Source organism: Gobio gobio (genome assembly GCF_949357685.1).
Source record: "Gobio gobio genome assembly, chromosome: 1".
Lineage (NCBI taxonomy): Eukaryota > Metazoa > Chordata > Actinopteri > Cypriniformes > Gobionidae > Gobio > Gobio gobio.
The window spans coordinates 73,620,723-73,647,236 of NC_137097.1; the positions used below are offsets into that span (position 1 = coordinate 73,620,723).

At 41.3% G+C, this 26,514-nt stretch overlaps 3 protein-coding genes across 3 annotated transcripts in view; 1 reads left to right on the forward strand and 2 right to left on the reverse strand.

Annotated features, from left to right (window-relative positions):
* LOC307125338 (uncharacterized protein) overlaps window positions 1-26,514 on the reverse strand; it is a 500,360-nt gene that overhangs the window by 439,822 nt on the left and 34,024 nt on the right. The gene's annotated exons all lie outside the window — the stretch shown is intronic.
* LOC307122960 (uncharacterized protein) overlaps window positions 1-26,514 on the forward strand; it is a gene marked incomplete at both ends in the record, with an annotated part of 765,959 nt that overhangs the window by 427,036 nt on the left and 312,409 nt on the right. The window lies entirely within an intron of this gene.
* LOC307135776 (interferon-induced very large GTPase 1-like) lies at window positions 660-19,905 on the reverse strand (the record flags this gene model as incomplete). The annotated part of the gene is made up of 4 exons (XM_079832439.1): window positions 660-5,990; window positions 13,375-13,616; window positions 19,114-19,429; window positions 19,864-19,905. 4 exons carry the CDS (start codon window positions 19,903-19,905, stop codon window positions 1,260-1,262), a joined length of 5,331 nt encoding a protein of 1,776 aa, XP_079688565.1. The 3' UTR covers window positions 660-1,259.

Genomic DNA, 26,514 nt, shown 5'->3' on the forward strand with positions numbered 1-26,514 from the left:
ACCAGGATAACTGGTCCCTGACCGAGTCTGAATTTTTTATTTTCTCAATTTTTGTCACCTGATGGAGGATATACTGCCACTGTTTTTGTCTTGCTTAGTTGGGTTTTAAAAGATGTATAATATTCGATTATTTGAATGCACTGATGCTATCGGATGACAACCAAACTTGAACTTAATTGAACTGGATGATGTCTTCTGTAGAGCTGCGTTATATACTGATCTATATAGAGAAGTAACTATTAATTTACATACATATATTGTAAAACTAATCCTGTGAGATTGAGATGCTACAAATCATGTGATTTTTAGGTCAATGTTTTGGCTGTAAGTCAATAATGATTCCCTCTGTTGGTAGGGAATAGTAAGATGGCCGCTGGAACACGTCCGGTGGCTTCAGAACGTCCTGAGCAATCCAGTCGTTTATATAGATCAGTGGCTGAATTGCATTCCTTGCATAATTGATACTGCTGAACATATTTTAATTACGTACACAAATGCTGTTATACCAATCAAATGAAATCAGTATCAACAAAATCCATCTTGACTTCATCACATTACACTGCAATTATAATTGCCTAAATAATGTTATGAGAATGACAAAAACATGTTTCAAAATATGTGTTCTGCAGAAGAAAGTCAGTCAAACAGGTTTAGGTGAATTAATCATTGTTTATTTCTTAACAGTTGTTTCATGTCTATGCTTTAAGATTACAATGTTTAATGCTTTAGCTACAGTAAATCATTCAAATGTTTCAGTTTCATCTCATTTATTGTTAATCATGTACAGTATAATATTAATTCTGTTATTCAATTTACTTGCCCATTATTGGCATTTTTTGTTTTTGGCATTTGTGTTTTGATCATTTACAAGTGAAATCTACTACAGCTCAGACTGCTCCCACCATTACACCACAAAACATTAATGTTGATTTTTAAAGTATTCAAACAGAATTACATAAAGTAAATAAAAATATACAAAGTTTTGGAGTAATTAGTTCTATAATAATACTAAATTATTATTTTTTGTCATGCTCCATTTTTTTTAGAATGTTTATAATCTTTATTTTAATGATTTATATGGTAAGTGAATGATGGGAGAAACAGACCTTTTAAAATATGGCCTTCCAAAACCAATAAAAATATTTTCATGTGCATTATATATTAAATTTAATTAAATTAAATGCTGTAAAATATAAACTGTCTGAATGTTGGCTAATTAGACAATTTAGAGACAACTATAACTCTTCATTTCACATTTATTAAAAATTATCTAAACTCTCAAGAGCTTCCTCTTTTGAGTATTTTTTCCATCCATCTGGAATCTCACCCCACTTCTCAAATGTTTTCTTGTAGTGTTCTTCCAGATCTTTCTTGAATCTGCACACAAACCACTTCCAGTAGGGCAGCTCAGAGAGGTCGGAGGTGATGCTCCAGTCGGCATAAACTCCTCCTGCCTTTCTGTATTCTCTGTAGAGGAGTGTATCATCTGAGGAATTGGGATAAAAAAAGTGACTGCTCGCCACCGCTGATGTGCAGATATGAGTACACAGGTTTGTTGTATCCCTGAAATGCCACCCCTTTATTCCAGTAACACGATGGAAAGGAACGCTGTGATCTTCATCATGGTTTTCTATGGTGTTGGTGCAGATGGCTCTACAGAACGGACACTGAACCCAACAGCACTGGCAGAAGTGATCAATCAGAATCTCATCTGGCCTGAACTTAAGGTCCAGTTTTTTGTATAATGTCTCTGTGTTGAATCTATTGCTGATATCAGACATTATAGCAGAAAGTTCTTGTTTTATCACATCTTCTAGGAGGTTGAAATCATCAACATCATCATGTTTCACTCCACTGAGGTCTTTTTCAGAGAAGATCAGCTCATCTGAGAGATGCTGTGTGAAACTCTTCAGCCACAAACCAACATCTCCACTGTTCTCTTGAACATGTTCAGTAGATTCATGAGCTGCTTTCATGATCTTCTGCTGCAGGAGTTTAATGTTCTCCTTCATCTTGGGTAAAACACTGACTCTGAACTTATCAGTGATGTACTGACTGACTTCAACTCTGATGAAACTCTTGAAGTGATCTCTGGGATTGTGAATGTAGTTCATGTATTTGTCAAAGTCCTCCTCTTCTGCCAGTGTCTTCAGGATGTTTTTGTCTAAATTTGATCTGTTTCCATTCAGTGATTCACAGTTTGATCTCATTTCACCTGCCAGTTCTCTGGCCGTCTTCTTGTAGACGCTCTGCTCAATGGGCTTTTTCAGTTTCTGACAGATGATCTCACCAAAAATGGCAGCTGATGCGGCTCCATTGAGATATTTTTTAAAAATACTATAGTACTCTTCTCTCTTCTTCTCTACATATATGACAGGATCATTGGCTTCCCTGAACAGTCTGTGTTGGTCAGTGATTGTCTTGTTTGCTTTCTTAAAGATGGAAAGAACCAAATCCATGGAGAATTCATTCTTGAACTCATATTGCACTGATTCTTCCTCATGTTGCATTACTCTAGCCTTGATGTAATCTATGAGTTGTTGAATGCAGCTGATGTTGTAGCCCATCTTTGAAATGTTAAATGACTGAATTGTTTTGTCTGTCTGCTGAGAAACATCTGTGACTAATGCTCTTATTTGGGCCTCATCCTCATTAGATAGAATGTAACCAAGCTTCTCTTTAGCTGATCTGTAGGCATTTGTGAAAACTCCTGTAAATCCACTGGATTTCTTTACCTTTACGTAATCTGAATAATTCGGCACAGTAAAGATATCCCTGCTCTCCTTCCAGTGGTCTACAGAAACATTTCTACAGAGGATCTCTCGCACATCTCTCATTACATCAATGTCTTTGATTTTAGGAGTGTCTGAGATGATCTTCCTCACGCTCTTTTCCCAAAATGAATCAAACTCTTTCTTCAGAGTTTTTTCATTATTTGCTTTATCTTTGAGTTTCAAGGCAAGTTCTTTGCTCTTTTCAAAGAGTGTATTTTCATGATTTGTTCTCTGAGCATCAATCTCTTTCTTCATGTCTCGCTGCTGAAGAATTGCATTTAATTTCCTCTTTGTTTCTCTCACAATGTTTTCCTGAAGCTCCTTGATTTTGATCTCAAATGATGTTTTCCACTGAATCAGTATATCTTTATCTTTGTCTTTCTCAAAGAATTCAGACATTGATTTCTCCACCTCTTCACTTGTCTTCTTCAGTTCTCTTTGAAGATCAGTTTTTTCAACCTCATGAATTGTTTCATTTTCTATTTTGTTGTGTAGTTTGTTCTCAGTTTCCATCATGGCACTGCGAAGACTCCAGGTCCACTTGCTGTATTTTGTCTCCAGTTTCCTGTAGGCTGAAATCTCCAGAGAATTTCTGAAGCTGAAGACAAATTGTTCATTCAGTAAAGCCTCCCAGAGATCTTTAATACGAACTTTTAAGTCTTTCAGAATTATTCCAGGTGATTTTAAGTCATGAGACATAATTGATTTCTTTAGTTCTTGAATATTCTCACAGTAGTTTGGGTTTGGTGGTGCCATTGGTGGACTGCCCTCCCAGAGCTGAGCGAAATACTTCACATCATTCTGAACATCAAATTTAATAACATCACTGAAACACTCAGCATCACTGTCTTCCTCTTTAGCAGCGAGTTTTGTCATCTCATCCAGTGTCTTCTGCAGTCGCCTCTTTCCCTCCATGTTTTTCTCTCCAGCTGTGATGTCTGAGACGTTCTGATGCACAAACACACATCTGGGATACAGTTTGACCTTCTTCATCCTCATGAAGGCCTGAACAACAATCTGAAGAATGTCTTGCATCTCAGATGGGTTTTCTCCAAATATGTTGATCACGGTTAGATTTCCAAGACCAACAACAAATGTGGCCAATTCATTGTCATGATGTCTTGTTGATCTTCCAGCCAGTTCTAGAGCACGAAGACCCTCGGTATCAACAACCAGAATATAGTCAAAGTTCATCTGTGTTTTCATCTCGTCTGACACTTTGACCAGCTGCATGAAAGCTCCTCTGGTGCACCTGCCAGCACTGACAGCAAACTGGAGTCCAAACATGGCGTTCAGCATGGTGGATTTCCCAGAGCTCTGAAGCCCTAAAACTGACAGCACAAAGACTCTCTGGTCTCCCAGTTTCTGGATGAGTTGATCTAGAACAGCAGAGATCCAGTCCAGAGGAACATGAGCAGCATCTCCATCCATCAGCTCCAGTGGAAATCCAGAGATCATCATCTCTGCTCCAAGACTCGAGAGAGAAGAGAAGTCAAACTGCAGGTCTTTCTTGTTCTCCACAGATGAACATGATTCATAGATCTGACCGATCTCTCTCATGATGTGCTCAAGACCAAAGGATGCAGCTTGAAGATCCTCAGATATTTTCTCAAGTTCTGCTTGTTCAGTCTTGAGTTGCTCAGATTTATCATGACTCTCTTTCTGTTTTACAACTTTTGACCACTTTTCATTATACTTTTGGAGTAGAGCAGAAAGATCAGCTGAGATATATTCATCAAGAAGGATTCCAAGATATTTCAGAAAAAACATCTTCTCATGTTCATCGTCTGAGTTCATTTCTTGAATAAAGAGCTTAATAAACTCACATATGTCAAATTTATACTGCTGTTCACGGATTGTATTCATCTCTGTTTGTTTTCTACTTCTTTCCATTTCTATATCTTCTCCTTGAGGTCGATGTTGTTCTTTGTTCTTCTGACTCCACTGACGCCACAGTTTCCCCTGACGGGGCAGAAATGATTCTTTGATTTCTGTCAGATCTTTATTCTCCAGTAAACTCATCATCTTCTGTGCTGCTTCTCTTCCTCTCCTGCACTCATCATCATCTTCCTCATCTACTCTGATGTCTGAGTGTTTGGACACGTCTTCAAGTTTGAAAGTGGAAGATGATTCTGAGAGACAATCATTTATAGCTCTTCTGAGTTCTTCAGATACATCTGACTGATTTCTGTCCTTCAGACCAATCTTGAATTTCCCTTTCTTCATCTTCCTTACAGTAGATTCATCTTCCGTAAAGAGACAAATAAGCGGCGTTGTGATTCTGAACAGGTTCTGGATCTTTTCTGCACTTCTGTCATTTTTGTCCAGTCGTGGTAGAAGAACAACATTGACTGAGGCCATTTCAGTGAGGATCTGCAGTTGTTTCTCATGGTCTCCTGCATCCCCGTGTAGATTACAGAACGCAACACAGTCAGTGAATTTATCCGTGTTTTTCCCAGAGGGGCAGAACCAGGCGATCTCCACCACTCCGTCCATCAGGACTCTGGTTCTGCTGCTGCCTGGGCAGTTCCTGTGGAAGAACGTGTTGTGTTTCTCATTGATCAGACTGTTCATCAGCTGAGACTTGGATGAAGACACACAGCCAAACCTGAAGAAAGACACCATTGGAGTTTGTGCCTTATAGACTGGCTTGGTTTGACTGATGATTTCATTGTTGGGGTTTCTCATCTTCCAGCTCTTGTTGATTTGTCTGAATGTCCAGAGAGGAAACTCAATCTGTCGTGTGAATGGATCAGGAACAAGCAGAGGCAGAGCGTACTGACACTGGGACAGTTTAGTGACCATCAGCTGCTTCAGGAAACCATCAGCACAATGAAACACGGCCATCTGAACATCCATCGGGTGGATTCGATCAGATTGGCTTGCTGCTTCATTAGAGAAAGATATTGCTTCAAATATATCACTACTGTCTTCAGATGGGTCAGAGTCTCCTTGTTTTGTGAGATCCTGTTCATTGATATTAACATTAATGTATCTTGCTCTGTAGTTCATCATCAGCAATTTTTGTATGAAACTCAAAACCAGCTCTTTTTCATCACAGGATTCATGGGACTGTAATGAATGTTCAGTTATCTGAAGAATGTCTCTCGCTCTCAGTTTATCATTCCTGTGAAGATCAAGTCCGTGAAATAGATGCTCTATGTTTTCTCTTTCAGTCTTTTGCTGCTGTTGGTGTGGTCCAATGTCCTTTTCTCTCTGTTTAACAGACACAATAATAATAGATTTATTTTATTCAGTTCCATTGTCATGGAATCACATTTAGTATTGATTTGATTGTGTCATTGCTTTTTTATCTTAAACTTAGCCATATTAGCAGATGGTTTCATTTCTGTCTGCGTTAGTTTTCTTTCTCTTTCAGGATTGTAATTATGATATTATTAAAATAATATAGATTTACATTTTTTAGTTTATCATTGAAATTAAACAATGATATTTGTTACACTGACTGAAGAGGTTCTCAACATCCCTGGGTACAATTTCAGGAACTCACACTGTGACAATAGTGAAAACAATAGTACAATTTCATATAGCTTTAAGATTATAACTTTTTCAACAGTGGCTGAGTAGATTTTCCACCATTTTTAATTTTGTCAGATAATCTAATAATCTATCTATTCAAATAATCTGCATTTTGGCACCATTTCAGATTCACTGAGCAGTTTGGGAACAGGGACACCTACTGATCATAAAAATCACTTAAACAATTATACCTTTGCTTAAACTTTAAATAATTTTACCTTACAAAATTGGCTCAAACCTTGCTAAATTTGAGTCAGATTATATATGATTTCTTATTTTCCTACAACATGCTAATGAACTTGACTATAAAAGTCCCAAAAATGTTTTTTAAGACTTCACAGAACTTCTTCAGTTTGTGTGATCTCTACATGCAGTGACGCAGATAATGGGAGAAAATGGCATCAGTTTTAAACAAGTCTTTTAAATAAGAATTTCTGTTAATGTTCACCTTTATAGAATCATTTGATTTAAAATCTTCAGTCCTTTGATTTCCTGTCCCACACGTCTCTGTGTTTTCAGGTGAATCTGAAAGAGAAAACAGCACTACTTTGTAAAATTTACAGTTACATTTATGCATTTGGCATTTGGTTTTATCCAAAGCGACTTACAGTGCAGTTATTACAGGGAAAATCCCCCTGGAGCGACATGTAGTAAAGTGTCTTGCTCAAGGACACACTGATGGTGGCGACTGCTGGGATCGAACCAGCTATTTTAGGGTTCAACTAATAAAAAAAACGAATTCTGTCTTAGGGATGCGACGGTATGACAATTTCATCTCATGATTATAGTTACCAAAATTATCACGATTATCACCTATCACGGTTTTGATAAAATTAGATGAAAGTGTTTCCTTCCTTATGATGACCGCTGTCAATAGCAATACAAATTTTAGCAGCACGACTCGACGTCAAGTGCGAGATATGTAGCTAAACTATACGTTTCATATTTGACAGCTGCTTCTTTAAGTCAGAAATGTTAAACAGATGACAAAAATATTCAGCCAAATTAATAAACTTTGGTCTAATTTCGCCATTTTGATTTGAAATAGGCCTATGTAATGTTATTTATAATATAATTATCAAACAAGAAATATTAACAAAGCCGTTTTCTTCAGATTAGGCATAGATTAATAGTAATGAATGTGTGCATATTGTTAATTAATCATTCCTTTTGTAGCCTTCGGTAAATTAAAAAGTTCATCTTTTTTCAGCTTGCATGGGCATAAGATTAGTAATGAATGTGTGCATATTGTGAATTAATTTTAATAAATTTAGTTACCTAGCCTTCCTGTTAGCCTTCGAAAATGATTCATAAAACATATAAATATCAGTTAACCCTCTGAGGTTCTTCGTTTTCCAGTCACACTCAGGACCTTCGGGTCAAAAGTGACCCGACCCCTGAAATCAATTATTATTTTTTCAGTAAAATCAATTAAATGTATTTTTGTTCAATAATATTTTTTCTTTCTTTTTTTGTGTTTTGAGATAATTTTATGATAATAAGTAATATTTATGCAATAATTATGATCCATTTTTTCCCCATTGAATATAATAGAATTTTTTTTAGAACATTATAGAACATAATTTTTTATTAATGCTGTATTTCAGGTTAAAGTAGAGACTAGGCCTATAGAATTTTTTTTTTTAAATCAGATTGGTGCCATCTGGTGGAAGCAGTGAGCATTATTATCATGCAATATCATATTTTAACCACTAGATGGATTTACAGCTCTCTGTAGAAAGGCTTGGGAATTCTAATGTTTTTTGCACATATTTGCCTATTTTTTACAGGTTGTGGATTTTAATATATAATAAGAGATTCGCAAAGACTTTTTCTGTCAAGTTTTTTGTTTGTTTGGTTTGTTTAAATGGTAATTTGAAGTGCCAGTTTTACTTTATAATACAGTCAAACCTGAACATTGCATTAGAAAGAGAACAAATGGAAAGCATTTTGTTACCCATTGTTTTAATTGTAACTTAATTAAAATGCAATTCTTTCAGTCGTAATATTTTTTATTAACCTTTTATAATAAACATTTTCATTAAAATAATTTTTTTGTACAATTCAATGAACAGTAACTCTTTTCACAAAATTAGCTTTTGCAATAACACGCGTTCATTTGTGTGTGCGTGTGTGTGTGTGTGAGAGAGAGTATTTGTCTGTTTTGCACTCTTGATGTTTTAGAGATTCACCCCTTCGCTGTTGTGAGCTTTGTTCTGCATCGTGGCTGATTTGTAGATTGTACTCACAAAAAAACTCATATTTTTGCCAATTTCCCATTCATTTCCTATGGGGGTCATTTTTGAGCCAAAGACCCTGAGTGTGACTATTTTTTTTACGACCACTTAGACTTTTCAAATCCTGTCCCCAATTCGTTTGTGTGTTCAAATACCAAGTTCCAATAAAGTCACCAAGTTTCGTACCATTCCGATGAAGCTACGAGTTTTAACATTATTTTAAAAAATGTGGGTCAGAAATGAACGAAGAGCCCTAGAGGGTTAAACATATGTTTACTTTCTTCACTGACAAAAATTTAATAACTTTATCTGTCATATCTGCCCACTGACATGGTTTTCAAGCTATTGTTATCTATTATTTTGGCGTTCAGAACATCTTAAAATGCACATTTGTAGAATATAGAAATCAAAATGTTCTCGAGGGTCCATACCCCCGAAATGAAATAATAAACAGCCAATATCCTAATATGCATACTAATAAGCTACTAGTTAACAGTGAGAAATGGACCCTAAACTAAAATCTTACCAAATTTTTTTTCATATACCCTTATTGGGGGCTGAGCCCCCCTAAAATTAAAATCCTAGAATCGCCCCTGATGGACGCGGCCTTGTTTCATTCAAATGCAACTTTCATTCAAACTCCATTTTTGATTGTGTTGAAAATGAAATCAGAGGACTTTACTATTAATGATACTATAATGTTGTGATCTTCTTGTCTGGAGGATTGTTTTGTACACTGTACAAAATCATTTTATAAACGGGTAAGATTTAAAACATTAATCGCAATATAATATGTCCCCATAATTTTTATGTGGTAAAAAAAACATCTGTGTAATAAGTGTACGATGAATATACATTATTATCCCTTAAATGCCCTTAATAGTCTTGTCTGAACTTGTTCATTCGTCTTTGGCTCAAAGCCACTCGCTGCAAACTTTTCTTCGTGGAAGTTTCACGTTAATTTCAAGTGAGTGAGTTCAAATATTTCAACTCAAAACAACATTTTGTGTCCAATTATTCGCTGTACAACAGTAGGTGATGGTCACAAAGACGACTCGGCCGATTTGAAGTGTTTGCCCCTATTGCAGCGACTTTCTTTTTGCATGTTCTGCAGACAGGATGACCATCCTCAATTAAGTTTCCCCCAGTAAAAGCCAAAATATAACTCAGACTTGGTCCTTTTAGAAGGCTGAAAAATCTCCCAAGCGCTGTCAGTGCCTTCTGCCATTTCTTCTAGTTCAAAAAACAACATTGTGCGCTGCATCAGACTGATGTTGGCTGGAGAGGAATTACAGCGAGTTTTCAAAATCACTATAATCAAATGATCGTTAATAAACGATACGTTTATTTTATCATGGTTTATCGTGAAACCAGTAATAGTCCCCATCCCTATTCTGTCATTCTTTCATTGTTTACTCACCCTTATTGTTCCAGACCTATAAGAGTTACTTAATATCTGGAATGCAAAAAAAGATATTTGGCAGGATGACAGCCACTTTATTCACAGTATTCACTTTTATTGTATCTTTATTCCATTCAGTAAAAAATGAATGGTGATTGAGCCTGTCATTCTGTAATATCTACTGTAGTTTTTACACATGTAAGAAAGAAAGACAAAGGTTTGAAACAATACAAGGATGAGTAAATGATTATTTTGTGATTACTATTATGATTTTATATATATATATATATATATATATATATATATATATATATATATATATATATATATATATATACACATACACATACACACACACACACACACACACACACACACACACACACACACACACACACACACACACACACACACACACACACACACACACACACACACACACACATATATATACACTCACCTAAAGGATTATTAGGAACACCATACTAATACTGTGTTTGACCCGCTTTCGCCTTCAGAACTGCCTTAATTCTACGTGGCATTGATTCAACAAGCTGCTGAAAGCATTCTTTAGAAATGTTGGCCCGTATTGATAGGAGAGCATCTTGCAGTTGATGGAGATTTGTGGGATGCACATCAAGGGCACGGAGCTCCCGTTCCACCACATCCCAAAGATGCTCTATTGGGTTGAGATCTGGTGACTGTGGGGGCCATTTTAGTCCAGTGAACTCATTGTCATGTTCAAGAAACCAATTTGAAATGATTGGAGCTTTGTGACGGTGCATTATCCTGCTGGAAGTAGCCATCAGAGGATGGGGACATGGTGCTCATAAAGGGATGGACATGGTCAGAAACAATGCTCAGGTAGGCCGTGGCATTTAAATGATGCCCAATTGGTACTAAGGGGTACTAAATGTGCAGTTTTTGTACAGGGTCTGAAAACCAGTCAGTATCTGGTGTGACCACCATTTGCTTCACGCAGTGCAACACATCTCCTTCGAATAGAGTTGATCAGGTTGTTGATTGTGGCCTGTGGAATATTAGTCTACTCCTCTTCAATGGCTGAAGCATCCCAAACATGTTCAATGGGTGACATGTCCGGTGAGTATGCTGGCCATGCAAGAACTGGGATGTTTTCAGCTTCCAGGAATTGTGTACAGATCCTTGCAACATGGGGCCGTGCATTATCATGCAGGTTCACCACCTGATCTCTGAAAGGAGAGGTGGGAACCTTGGGGCACGTATTCAGGCCGGGGTCTCAAGATCATTTGAGATTTAGCTGGCCCGAATTCCAGGCACGCTTCGTCAACTGAAAATGCCTGCTGGTCCCCTACCCTCTAGATGGATGCCAGGGCAATCAAGAGCGCCACTTTCATCAAAAGGAACTTTAACTCAATTAACTGCAAGGGCTCAAAAGGAGCTGAACGTTGTCTGAACGGACCAGTGTCTGTCCTTGAGCAGGGCTCGAAAGTGGGGCAGTGCTAGACGTATGGCCAGCAACTTGAGCAATTGACATGCCATAGGCACTGGGGTCCTTTCCAGGAGCCCGCGGCAGCATATCCATTGCACATGGCACCCCAGCCTGTGGCAGAGGCATCTGTTGATACAACAACAACATGCCTGGAAACTCAGTCTAAGGGCACTCCGGCCCGTAGAAAATTGAGGTTCGACCATGGGGTGAAGGTGTGGCAGCAGGCCTGAGTAACTGGGACCTGCAGGGTGCCTTGTTGCCATGCCCATCTCGGGACTCGATCGCAAAGCTAGTGCTGAAGTGGTGACTTATATGAAGCGTGACCGCCACTGCGGATGCCATATGCCCCATGAGCCTCTGAAATAACTTCAGTGGAACCGCAATCTTGCCCTTGATTTGGCGAAGGCAAGTAAGCAGTGATTGCGCACGCTCGCTCGTAAGCTGCGCGTACATGGCGATCGAGTTGATTTCCTTACTGAGAAAAAAGAGATCCTCTGCACGGAGGAGAGTTTGCTCTTTTCCCAGTTGACCTGAAGGCCCAAGCGGGCGAGGTGCCGGATCACCAGGTCCCTGTGTTCGCAAACCTGGTCTCGAGAGTGAGCCTAGTATCAGCCAGTCGTCGAGATAGTTCAGGAAGCGAACCCCGTGTTGCCTGAGTGTCACAAGGGCTGCCCCAACGACTTTTGTGAAGACGTGAGGAGACAGGGCAAACCCGAATGGGAGTACCGTGTACTGGTATGCCTGCCCCTCGAAGGCAAACCGTAGAAACGGTCTGTGTCAAGGAAGAATGGAGACATGAACGTTTGCGTCCTTCAGGTTGATCACTGCAAACCAATTCGGTGGATGAAATTCGAAAATGCGTTCGATGTCAACATCTTGAACGGAAGCCTGTGAAGGGATTCTTCTTGGGTACAATGAAGTAGGGGCTGTAGAAGCCGGACTCCTGAATCTCGGCTGGAGGAACGATCTCGACCGCTCGCCAGTAGGGTGTCGATCTCCGCACGTATGACAGGGGAATTGCCACCTGCCATGGTATAGTATGAGAGTGGCGAGGCTGTGCACTCAAATAGAGAGCAACACCTTCATCATGCTCGTGCAGTGCAGTGCGGCATGCTCATTTTCCCAGACGCGTTTATGTGCAACAAGATTAAAAAGCTTAGCAACATCAGATTTTTTTTCAGGGTTCTTTGATGAATATAATGTAAAAAAAACTGCATTATCTGAAATTAAAAACTTTTGTACCTTTTGACACATGTAATGCATTCTTGCTGAATAAAACTATTTCTTAAAAATATTAATTATTAATAAAACTTTGAATTTAAAACATTCTACTCACCCCAAACTTTTGAAGTGGAGTTTGATAGTGTATAATGCTACAAAAGCTTTAGTTGGTTTGAGTCTAACAATTGACATTAATTTCTATGATGTTAAAATTCTTTAGGATTAAATTGTGCATTAATAGACTGAGCAAAACAAATGTGTTTATATCTGATTGCCTTTTATACACACACGTAACTGCAGACACTGAAATTACATACACAGTGTGGTAGTTACAGTAAAAACATTTTGAGTGTCCCTTATAAATTCTAGCCTACCTGATCCAGTTATCAAAAGTCTTGTGAACAAATATTAAGTATGGGTTTCATGGCTTTATTTCAGTGACTTTTCCCCACAAACCATGCATAAACTTAATTTTCTCAAAACTACAAACTTTTACATACATGCTGCTCACATATTATTGTAGCAGAGTTTGTGCTGAATACAGTGTACTCAGACTTCAGCCATGAAAATGTTACAAGTAACAGAAATAAGCACAAATGTCAGGGCATGTCAAAACACCTCCAGGGACCAGAAAACAGCTCAGGGTTCAGAGGGTTAGCCATGAATAGGGTGCCGCCGACCGTGAGGGGAAAACCAAGGATTCTCCGGGGAAAGGAGTGGTCATGTTACCATCTCCTGGGAAAGAGCTGAATTCACCTCCGAGCGGCCCAACTCCGGAATGCAGCTTGGACTGCCGCTTGGCAAGGTTAGGGAAGGATGAAGGCTGCTGCCGGGCGGGAGTCGCAGGAGGGCGGCCTCGACGGGGAGCAGGCTGAGGCACCTGTGCCGGCGGCTGGGTGGTGGCTGTGCGCTCAAATAGAGAGCAACGCCTTCGTCATGCTCATGCGGTGCAACGTGTTCGTTTTCCCAGACTATGTGCAACGAGATCAAAAAGCTTAGTGAAGGGATTGAAAATAATCAAAGATATTTGATATTTGAAATCCAACAAAGAAATTTGCTTTTCTGTTGTCAACACATTTGCTTATCACAAGGACCTGGAAGACAAAAGGCAGGCCTGTAGGCCGCAGGGGGTGCCACACCTTAATGTGTGACATAGGGGGAAGTTTGGTCTGATTGGTCAGTTTAAAAGAATACATTTGGTTTCAGTCACATGGTCAAGGAATAGATAAAAGAGGATTGGAAATATGGCTCTCTCTCTTTCTTTTCCTCTGGCTCTTGAAGTCATCTGGGCTTCTTGTCTTTGCTCTCTTCTTCTCTTTCCCCCACTCCCCCCCTCCCTCCCCCTCTCTCTCTCTCTATCTCTCAGGTAACATTGTATTCATGCTGTGTACGATTAATGGTATAAGTTTATCATCTCATCCATCCATTTTGAAACTATTTTAAGTGTAACCATAACCAGATTTTGTCATTAAATCCTTTCTATTACAAATACTGTGCTAACTAGTTTTGATTTAGTATTGACTTTGAAGTGCTCCCTATTGCAATACAATATAGTCATATTATAGCAACACTCTCCCACATATTTAGCTATTGTAACTGCGCTTATCTCCGTCGTTGGTATGAGTTGCAGTGGGTGGAAATAGACAAGAAATGTACAGTTTTCTTCCATCTTTCTGATAACGTTTCTTTAGTCTCTGGCAACCCTGTAGATTGAACCATCTACAGGAGTCCACTCTTACAGATGGTGCCGAAACCCGGGATCCCTTGCAGTGAATTGTCTGAAATTTACTTTGATCTGTGTAAGAATGAGGACATTTTTTTCACAGTTGATCTTGTGAATGGATTAAAGCTGACCTTCTGACCAAGAAATGGGTAAGTCTGTTTTCATTGTTTAATGGTTGAAGGAATTGCATGAAACAGAATTTAGAAGGTTTTAAATAGCTTCAATAGTCCCATTACTGTACAATCAGTGAATACTCAGATAATCTCCTCGGGATGGAAGGGAAAATTTTTAGAGACGTATTGTTTGATTTATGGAGTGAAAAAGTTGAGCCTACCTTGTCCAAACTCAAGAAAGAGTATATTGGAATTAAAAGTTCAGATGATGAAATTTTCAGATATTGGGAATTAAATGGCCAACATCAAAAGAAATCAAAACATGGTGAAATAATTGAGGCTTTAAACTTCATAAAACTTAAACATAAACTTCTTTAAACATAAGTTGTAAAAGGCTACGTGATGTGACAACACATCTATTTTCAAGTATAGATGCGAAATGTAAAGAAGTGGATTCTAAAAATGAAGAAGCAGAAAAGTCTGAGGCAAAGATTCAAGATCTTCAAACGCAGTTAGATAACTTACTAGCTGAGCAGTTAGCCCTGACTGAAAAGTGTAAAAAACACAAAGAAACCATTGCAGATCTCAAGGCTAAGCTAAATGCTAAAAAGCGCATGCCTCCCATAATGCTTAACAGCGATGGGATTAAAAAGCATGTTCACTTCATAGATGAGGTGACTTGCTCTAATGAATCTTAAACGTTTAGTTCAGAAAATGCACAAGAAAGTGTGCCTATTTCAGTTCTTAAGCGGGTGCAGCAACGGAATAGCGCAGTGTCGTGTACCAGAACGCATGGTTTGCAAGCATTAGAAGGTCATTATCCTCATACTCCAGGAGAACCTAGCAAACAACCCCATGACAAAGAGAACAGGTTTTGCAGATCCTGTCAGAAAATAGGTCATGGCGATTTAAAATGCTGGTCGCTGGGTCGAGGTCGGCCTCCGCCGTATTTTCTGAAAAATAGGAAATTACTTTCTAAGGCAAAAGATCAGCGCTCATTTGCAGGTAAGACTCTCAGTGAGTTGACTGCAGTGTTCATGCAAGGCCTTCAGCAATTAACTTCACTTGCGAGCGGGCTAGCAGCCTCTTAGCAAGGAGTTTAATAGTAAAACATTCAGATTGCAATGATCCTGTCTGTATTTTCGAATTTGTAATTGTATAACACATTGTGCGCATTGATTACACATTATGGTTGTTTGTGCTACAAGATACACATAGACTAGTCAAGTTTATTCTTTAAAACACAGGATTGCTTTACTGTAAGTGATGAAACACTTAGGATAAAGGCTGTAGATGCTGTGCATTCTAGGCCATGTATCTTGTGTAAATTGGAATAACTTTAATACTGGAATTGTACAGCAATTTCAAGTTGCATGTGTGTCTATGTTGAATTTGTTAGTCTCCGAAGTGGAAGCTCCGCTATTTCCGATATAGCTGCAGTTAAACCAAGTACAGGAGCACAGAATTGCCATGTGGCTACAGTGTGAATTACAATTGCATTAACCATGAGAATGTTTTCATCACAGCGCAGGATTCAAGAACTCCAAACTTTGCATTTTATCATGCTCCTTAACAAAAACATTGGTGTGAGACTAATTTTGAGCCAGGTCACATCTCATACTCACATTCACATACTGGCTGCCTGTTTTACAACAGGGCTAAATTTGCATCACAATTGTAAACCTCCTCACCAGTGTTTGGACATGATTTACACATAGCCACAGCTAAATTCAGTCACATAAATTTGATTTTCACACAAAGTCAAATCTCCATCTGCCTCACAAAATGTCTTTACATCTAGACTGTATTACTACTGTGAATTTCTTCAAGTTATTGTTTGTTTTGTTTCTTTCTTTTGATTTTCTAAATCAGGTATTATTTGTCTCACCAATTTAAATATCAAAAGGGTATTTCTCATCCTCACCTAGTGAAAATTATTATTTTATCAGTGTATTGTAAAAATGCATTTTATTTTCAATTTTGTTGATTTTGATTTTGAGTTCTGAGTCTTTGTATTTTGTCCATTTTACAATGTAACAATGGTTTTGGACATTAATTCAATTGAATTTCTGTATTTGGTTACACAATATTTTGCTGATACTCTAAATGAAAGAGGGGTGTAAACCCAACAATGTGATTGTTGTTTTGTTATGATGCAGATTATTTAAATGTTTCTAGAAATAATGTAAGAGCTTGTGAGATCTTCTTTTATTCTAAACCTTGACCACTTTATTAAGTACATCGATTTAAAGGCTTATTGCCAGAGAATATTTTAATCTGACCATATCAAACTTCTGATCAATGACAAATGCCAATGACCAAATGACAAATGACAAAAGTGTATGCTATTTTGCTGTTTGTTGGGCTATTTGTTACAGATTCCTGCTGCTCGAATTCACCTCCTGTGTTCTGCCTCAGAAAGAGAGACAAGCGTTTGTTCTCATCTTCAGTGACTGTTCTTGAGGTGTGAGGTATTCAATGGACGTTTTGCATATCAGTGATCAAAGAGATTGCACCACACCATTTGATGAAGTTCTCAAGCAGGTGTAAGGACTGACAAACTGCTTTTCCAACATGCCTGGACGACAAGTCTGAAGATGACATCTACACAACTGAAAGCATGTCTTTGTTGACTGTGTCACCTCTGGACATTTTATGAATGTGGCCAAATGTGCCAAGGGGGGACTGAAGGGATTGAAAATAATCAAAGATATTTGATATTTGAAATCCAACAAAGAAATTTGCTTTTCTGTTGTCAACACATTTGCTTATCACAAGGACCTGCAAGACAAAAGGCAGGCCTGTAGGCCATATGAGGTGCCACACCTTAATGTGTGACAGTGGGGGAAGTTTGGTCTGATTGGTCAGTTTAAAAGAATACATTTGGTTTCAGTCACATGGTCAAGGAATAGATAAAAGAGGATTGGAAATATGGCTCTCTCTCTTTCTTTTCCTCTGGCTCTTGAAGTCATCTGGGCTTCTTGTCTTTGCTCTCTTCTTCTCTCTCTCCCCCCCCCCCCCCCCTCTCTCTCTCTATCTCTCAGGTAACATTGTATTCATGCTGTGTACGATTAATGGTATAAGTTTATCATCTCATCCATCCATTTTGAAACTATTTTAAGTGTAATCATAACCAGATTTTGTCATTAAATCCTTTCTATTACAAATACTGTGCTAACTAGTTTTGATTTAGTATTGACTTTGAAGTGCTCCCTATTGCAATACAATATAGTCATATTATAGCAACGCTCTCCCACATATTTAGCTATTGTAACTGCGCTTATCTCCGTCGTTGGTATGAGTTGCAGTGGGTGGAAATAGACAAGAAATGTACAGCTTTCTTCCATCTTTCTGATAACGTTTCTTTAGTCTCTGGCAACCCTGTAGATTGAACCATCTACAGGAGTCCACTCTTACAGAAGCAACGTCAGATTTTTTTTCCGCCCCCAGATACCAATCGTCCAGCCTTGAGCACTTGGGACATGGCGGAGGGTTCCACTCAAGACAATGCTCAAGCCCGATGCTCTAAGCTGCCATGGCAAACATGGCTGTAAGGGCCGGATCAGACTCGGGCAATGCTGTGACACCTGAGGGAGGCAGCACAGCCGAATCCTTATCTCCGGAGGAACCCAGCCCACCTTGTGATGCTGTGATCGACATGGTGTCATCCGCCGGCAAATGAGACGCTGGACCCAGGACGGGAAACACCAGCGACCTCATTCGGCAACACCACGGGTTGCAATGTGCTAGAGGGGGGAGTGGCCCAAGGAATGTTCATCGGGTTGGCCCCACACCATGACCCTCAGATCACCCTGACCACCAGCCAAAGTATCCCCTCTCGTCGAGGAGATAAATTGAGGTGTGTAGACGGGATCCTCCCTCCTAGACGGAGATCATGGAGTCTCGATCACAACACGGCAATGGTCATGTTCCCGCATCTCTTTTAGAGAGGAGAAAGCTCTGCAGAAATGCCGACGCGCCCAGGGAGCACCCTGTGCGAGATCACTGCACAAATCAGACAGGAATGCGGAACTCGCTGGAACCCGCCATAACACCGACATTCTGGACAGTCGCCCGTCTTGAAGAGTAGCTCAGGAAGGCAAGTGAACACTAGGCTCCGAAGCAGAAACATAATACGAGATTGCCGCGCAGCTCCTTATATTCCCACGAGGTGGGGCGGAGTTGCGCTATGAAAATTCTGCAGACCCATGGCATTCTCATGCCATTGGCTCGTTTTGTAGATCTTGAAGGCGCCTTTTGCAAAGCAATTTTTCCTTTTACAAAATTATTATGAATACGAGGATAGCGTGGTAACCAGTGTTTATGAGATGACGAATCAATGATTATTAAGTTTCCCCAATAGCCAGAGAAGGTGAGTATTCAGTGCCACTGGGCATGATCAAATCATTGACATGATTTTGGTAAAAGAATGAGATCAGACCGATTTAGTTACAGAAACTGCATCACCCCAATGGACTGAGTGAAGACAACTGAATCAAGGAAAGATCTTGAGTTGGGACTAAAACTCAGCAGTTTTTGCACACAAACAATGATATGACTAATTCTGTCTCAGTGATTCAATTTTCCTAGATAAATTGTTTAAAAATGAATAAATAAATATATATTTCTTACCTGGTATTATAGGAGATGGCACTTTTTCTGTTTGTGGGGGTTCTGTCTTTGGAAATCCATCTGTCTGTGGAGGTTCATCTGTCTGTGGAGGTTCATCTTTCTTTGGAGGTTCATCTGTCTGTGGAGGTTCATCTTTCTGTGGAGGTTCATCTGTCTGTGGAGGTTCATCTTTCTGTGGAGGTTCATCTGTCTGCAGAGGTTCATCTGTCTGTGGAGGTTCATCTTTCTGTGGAGGTTCATCTGTCTGTGGAGGTTCATCTGTCTGTGGAGGTTCATCTGTCTGTGGAGGTTCATCTTTCTTTGGAGGTTCATCTGTCTGCAGAGGTTTTTTTAATAGTTAAAAAAACACTCACCAATATATATATTTTTTTTTAAAGAAATACAAATTGGACATGTGGTCAAAAGATAATTTATTAAGGATATCTGTTATTTCTGTTTAAAGGATATCTGTTATTTCTGTCTAAGAATTCAAATAACACATTACAGATAAAGGAGAAATGTGAGGCCGAAATTAATGGAACAGTTTCTCTGAAAAACCCATAGGTGCCCTTTTAGGTGTGCATCCAGAAGGCTTTGAAAGTAGAGCTTAAATATATTTACTACAAATTCTACTCACTGCAGCTACCAAGTGATCACAGATGATTAAAACCTGACCCTCCATCATACAACACCTGGATTCAAAAATATGGGAACTGTACGAAATGGAACAAATAACATATGCATTACGACTTCAGAAAACTCTTTTCTTACAGAGATGAGCTCCTGTAATGCCTTTAATACTCCAATGATCATGATTATACTATCATATCCACCCAGTGTTCATCTCTGCCTTTCTGTAGTATTTGTATTTTGTTTATTATTATTTTTATTTTTCTCTTTTAACTCCCTCTGTACTAGGTGCATTTGTTTTCATTCTCAGTTAAATGAGTCTGATATAATTAAGATTGAACAATTGTCAATGTTGTTGGAATATGATGGACTAACTTGTTAAAACCTAATGTTATTCTCTTTTGTATGTTATGTTTTGGTTCAAAATAAAAAGCAGTTAAGAACCAAAGACCACCTTCTTTATCCTAAAATATTGTCTAATTGCTCTTCTTCCCTTGATTCCCACTTCAACTGATACATTTTACATAGAGCTAGAGCGATATGAAAACACCCTTAAAGGTGGAATAAGTGGTTCCTGAGAAACGCTGATCAGACTAAGCACCAAAACACACTTGTAACCAAGTAAGCTCAGTACGCAAAATGGAGATTTGTACATACCAAGGTAATAATGTTATATTAAAGGTCCCATGGAATGGATTTTTTAATTATTTTATAATGTTTCCTGAGGTGTACTTAAATTGTTAGTATGGTTTTTACATAAAAAATGTCATAATTTAGAAATAAAAGGCATTTTTTGATCGTTTTAATCACTGGCTTGATTCACTGATGCATTACGCTTAGGGCATCAAGACGGCCAGCGGCAGGACTGACAGTATTAAACTATTTAGAAAGTAAGTCTGTGTGAACTTGAATGATTAGCCACACATCAGAAATCACTGATCACAGATCAGGCATTAATGAACACTTTTACTCACTGTTTGTGGCGGTGCTGTCAAATCCATATGGTAAAAGTCTGTTTGTAAAGCCTGTGCTGACATCACGACTAATAAACGGAATCCATTTTCTCCAAATTCTCTGGGTGGGCAAAGCAGAGGAAGGGGAGGTAACCCTTTTCTCGTATGACGACATAACAGGGAAGATTTCAGATTGGCTTGTCTGAGCTTTCATTTTCTCAAAGGCAGAGCAGCACAGCCAGAACTTGGTTTACACCTATCGAAATTTCTAGCCACTTGGGGACCATATACAGGCTAGGGGAACTCGTATTAATGTAAAAAAAAAAACTCATAAAATGAACATTTCATGCCATGGGACATTTAACATGACATGAGTCTTTGTTCACAGAATAAAGGATTATTTAGAAGAATGGTGAAATCATTCAATCAAGCAACACAAATTGCTTTCCCTTATTGATGATATCACATCCTTCTAGGGCTGCAGACACAGTATAGTCACACCATAGTCGTAGCCTGTGTTGCATGGCATTATTATGATTTTAGGGGGTGGAGTTATCAAGATAGGGTGGTGATCCTTTTGGGTAGGGTCATTTGTTTTGGTGATTTCAGCATAATTTCTCAGAAATCACTTACTGTACCTTTTAATGATATGAATTAGGGCTGTCACGATATCAGATTTTTCACACTACGGTTATTGTGGCCAAAAAAAATCACGATATCGATATATCGCGATATCAATAGAACCTTGGGGGAGAAAGTTATCAAATGAATTGGTAACACTTTACAATAAGGTTGTATTAGTTGACATTAGTTAATGCATTAGTTAACGAACTAACCATGAACAACAGCTGTTGAGCATTAGTTAATCTCCTTTGTTAAAGTAAGTTAATATAGAGCTGTTCATGGTTTGTTCATGTTAGTTCACAGAGCATTTTAGCAAAATTTTAATAATGCATTAGTAAATGTTGAAATTAACAAAGATTAATAAGTGCAGTTCATTATTAGTTCATGTTAACTAATGTTAATTAAAGAACCTTATTGTAAAGTGTTACCAATTAATTTTTACTTTGTTTATTTAGTTTTATTTTTTACCCTACAAACTGTCACAGACACGTCAGGTTCCACCCTCCACCAATCACAGCGCACTCCATCCCCAGAGTACTGATCACTATCACCTGCACCTCTTCATGGCACTCATCACCAGCACTATAAGTAGCACACGCACACAGCACTCCACGTCCGGTCTCGTTCGCATATACTGCTACCTATGCTTACCTCAAGGACTCTACTATCGATACTACCTGTCTCCAGCGTGTCTCCCTCCTTCCGTGTTCCCTGTCTGCTGTGTGGGTGTGTTCCTGTCCGTCCCTCTGTCCTCCAGCGATCTCCAGTCTCCAGCGATCTCCAGTCTCCAGAAACCTCCAGGCTCCAGCGTCATTCCACCTTCTATACAAAAGACAGTAACTCTCCCTCTCATATCACCTTCCTATCTACCACCTACCGGTTTACTCACCTGCTCCACTTCCCATGCTCTACTGTGGTCAAATAAACTACCATTCCTGTTAACATCTGTGTCTGCCTCCTGTCTACATGTAACAGAAGACCGGACCACAACCGAGACCCAGTATGAGCCAACCGGATCCCTTCCAGGAATTGGTAGATGCGCTTCGGCGCACATTTCCTCCACAACACACTCCAGTTACTGTTCATTCACCTGCACCAGCGAACACCAACCCATCTGTCAACAACCCTCCTTCACTACCTCCGTATGCTAGTCCCATGGCCAAACCGGCACCCTACTCAGGATCGGCGGAGAATTGCAGCGGCTTCCTGCTGCAATGCACACTGGTCCTGGAGATGCAGCCGCACTTGTACCCGAGCGACACCTCAAAGATCGCCTTCATTATTTCTCAGCTCAGCGGCAAAGCATTAATGTGGGCCGATTCCATCTGGTCACAACAAGGTGCGGTAACGCAGTCATACTCAGCGTTCATTTCCCACTTCCGGGAGGTGTTTTGGAAGCCAATCACAGATTCGTCAGCTGGTGAGAAACTTTATAATTTAAAACAGGGATCCATGTCTATTTACGATTATGCTTTGCAATTCAGAACGCTTGCAGCAGTCAGCGGATGAAATGAACAGGCGCTGATAACTACATTTCGGCAAGGATTGGAACCTCGGGTACGGCTGCATCTCGCTGCATGCGAGGACTCCCTCGGCCTTGAGAAGTTCATCCAGCATTCCATTCGCTGTGCCACTCGCATGCAGGCGTGTATCCAAGAGCACCAGGACCAGTATCCCATCAACGTGCCCTTCCGCCGATCCGAGCCCGTCATCACCCCAGAACCAGCCCACGAACCCATGGAGTTAGAGAACTCCCGACTAACCCCTGAAGAACGCCGCCGTCGGCTGACCCTACGTCTCTGTTTGTATTGTGGTGAGCCTGGGCATGTCATAGCTGCATGCCCCACACGACCTCCGCGACCCATGGTGAGTGCCATTATTCCTGCTGATCATAAAATGAAACCACTCACCACTGTCGTCACCCTTACTGCCGCTAATGTCTCCCTTTCAGTGGTCGCGCTCCTCGACTCGGGGTCAGCCGGCAACTTCCTCTCCGGGGCCATCTGCCGCCAGTTACGCCTCAAGACCACTCCGTCTCCGACCACCTACAGGATCAGCTCAATAACCGGAAGACCCCTCAGTCGCAAGCACGTCCGTACCGTGGCAGGACCAGTCACTCTTCAGGTCGGGCTTCTACATCGGGAAGAGGCTCACATGCTGGTTCTGGAGGATTCGACCGCTGACGTGGTTCTGGGGCGCCCCTGGTTGGAGCAGCACAATCCTACCATCTCCTGGAAAAAGGGCGAAATCCTGAAGTGGGGCAACACTTGCTTCTCACAATGTCTGACTGAACTTCCTCTTCCATCCTCATCTCTGCCAGATCTGACTCTCTGTACCACATCCATCGAAAGTCCAGTTGAACAACGCTCCGTTGATGTCCCCAAGTGTTACGCCCCCTTCAGCGATGTCTTCTGCCCGCAACGGGCTTCCAAGCTGCCTCCACACCGGCCATGGGACTGTGCCATCGACCTGCTTCCGGGTGAACCAGTACCAAGGGGTAAGATATACCCACTATCCATCCCGGAGGAGAAGGCCATGGAGGAATACATCCAGGAAGCCCTCGTCCAAGGTTACATCAGGCCGTCTACTTCCCCTGCTGCGTCCAGCTTCTTCTTCGTGGCAAAGAAGGACGGAGGCTTGCGGCCATGCATCGATTATCGTTCCCTCAACAAGATAACAGTTAAGTTCTGGTATCCCCTTCCTCTCGTCCCAGCAGCCCTCGAACATCTCCGTGGTACCACTGTGTTCACCAAGTTGGACCTCCGCAGCGCATACAACCTCATCCGGATACGTGAGGGGGACGAGTGTAAGACTGCCTTTATTACCCCTACTGGACACTATGAATACCTCGTCATGCCGTATGGATTAGTAAACGCCCCCTCCGTATTCCAGGATTTCATCCATGAGGTGCTCCGGGAGTTTCTCCATCGATTCGTCCTAGTCTACATCGACGACATCCTCATCTACTCCCGGAGCCAGGCTGAACATCGCCAACACGTTGCGGAGGTCCTCAACCGTCTACGTCAGTTCCATCTATTCCTCAAGGCCGAAAAGTGTTCTTTCCACCAAACTTCCGTTTCCTTCCTGGGATACCACATTGATCACAGTGGCATCCGGATGGACGAGAGGAAGGTGGAATCCATCACCACCTGGCCAGAACCCACCACTATAAAAGAACTCCAGCGCTTCCTAGGTTTCTCCAATTTCTATCGACGATTCATCAAAGGTTACAGCTCCATCACTCATCCACTCACCAGTATGTTACGCAACAAACCCAAGTCTCTGTCCTGGACCCCGGCAGCCACCAACGCCTTCTGCCACCTCAAGAAAGCCTTCACCACCGCTCCCCTCCTAGTCCATCCAGACCCGGAAAAGCCCTTCGTCGTGGAGGTGGACGCCTCCACAACCGGAGTGGGAGCGGTGTTGTCGCAGCAGCAGGGGACGCCAAGTAGACTCCATCCATGCGCCTTCTTCTCCCGCAAGCTCAGCCCGGCGGAGGTCAACTACTCCATCGGTGACAGGGAACTTCTCGCAGTCAAGCTTGCCTTAGAAGAGTGGAGGCATTGGTTGGAGGGAGCCAAACATGCGTTCCTGGTGCTAACAGATCATAAAAACCTTGAATATCTTCGATCAGCCAAGAGATTAAACCCCAGACAAGCCCGGTGGGCCATGTTCTTCTCCTGTTTCAACTACACCATCTCCTACCGTCCTGGTACCAAGAATGTGCTTTCCTGTAGCTCAAACAGTAGAGCATGGCGCTAGCAACGCCAAGGTCATGGGTTCGATTCCCAGGGAAAGCAAGAACTGACAAAAATGTAAAATGTGTACCTTGAATGCAATGTAAGTCGCTTTGGATAAAAGCGTCTGCCAAATGCATAAATGTAAATGTAAATGTAAGAATCTTAAGGCTGATGCTCTATCCCGTCTTCATGCCCCTGTCGAACAGATCGAAGAACCAGAACCCATTATTCCAAGCTCCCTCATAGTAAGTCCTATTACCTGGTCCGAAAAAACCATTCCCTCCTCCAATGCCTCCACGAACCCTCCGCCGGGTTGTCCACCTGGCTTGCTATACCTCACTCGGACACGACGCACTCCCACCATTCACTTGGCTCACACGTCACTCGGTACTGGTCACCCGGGGGTCAATGAAACCCTCTCGTTGCTAAAAGAACGCTTCTGGTGGCCAGGGATGGCAAAGGAGGTCAGAAGGTACGTGCAGGGCTGTAGGGAGTGTGCCATTTCCAAATCTCCACGTCATCTTCCAGCTGGTAAGCTCCTTCCTCTGCCCGTTCCAGAACGCCCATGGTCACACCTAGGAGTAGATTTCATCACTGACCTGCCGGTCTCAGATGGTAATACCACCATCCTAGTGGTAGTAGATCGCTTCTCCAAATCATGTCGTCTGATCCCACTCCCAGGTCTGCCTACTGCCATGGAAACAGCCGAAACACTCTTCAATCAAGTTTTTAGATACTTCGGAGTACCTGAAGACATAGTATCCGATCGAGGTCCCCAGTTCATTTCCCGAGTATGGAGATCGTTCTTCTCACTCCTAGGTGTGGCCGTTAGCCTGACGTCGGGGTACCATCCACAGTCAAACGGGCAGACGGAAAGGAAGGTTCAGGAAATTGGTCGCTTCCTACGTACCTTCTGTCATGACCACCAGGACTCTTGGAACCAGTTCCTAGGTTGGGCCGAGTACGCCCAAAACTCCCTGAAGCAGTCGACTACAGGACTCACCCCATTCCAATGCGTACTCGGTTTCCAACCTCCACTGTTCCCCTGGGATGGGGAACCCTCCGACGTTCCTGCTGTGGACTACTGGTTCCGAGAGAGCGAGAGGGTCTGGGACTCAGCTCACCATCAGCTGCAACGGGCCCTGCGCAGACGCAGGATGGTCGCGGATCTTCAGCGTTCTGACACCCCCGTCTTCCAGCCTGGTCAGCTGGTGTGGCTATCTACCCGAGACATCAGAATGCGTCTGCCTTGCAAAAAGCTGAGTCCCAGGTTCATTGGCCCGTTCCCCATCACCAAGCAGGTCAACCCGGTCACATATCAACTCCGTCTACCACAAGGGTATCATATTCATCCTACTTTTCATGTTTCTCTACTCAAAGCTCACCATCCCTCTGTTTCCCCCACAGGACCTGACGTGGTTCCCGCCGAACCCCCCCTTCCACTCATCCTGGAGGACGGTACGGCCTACAAGGTC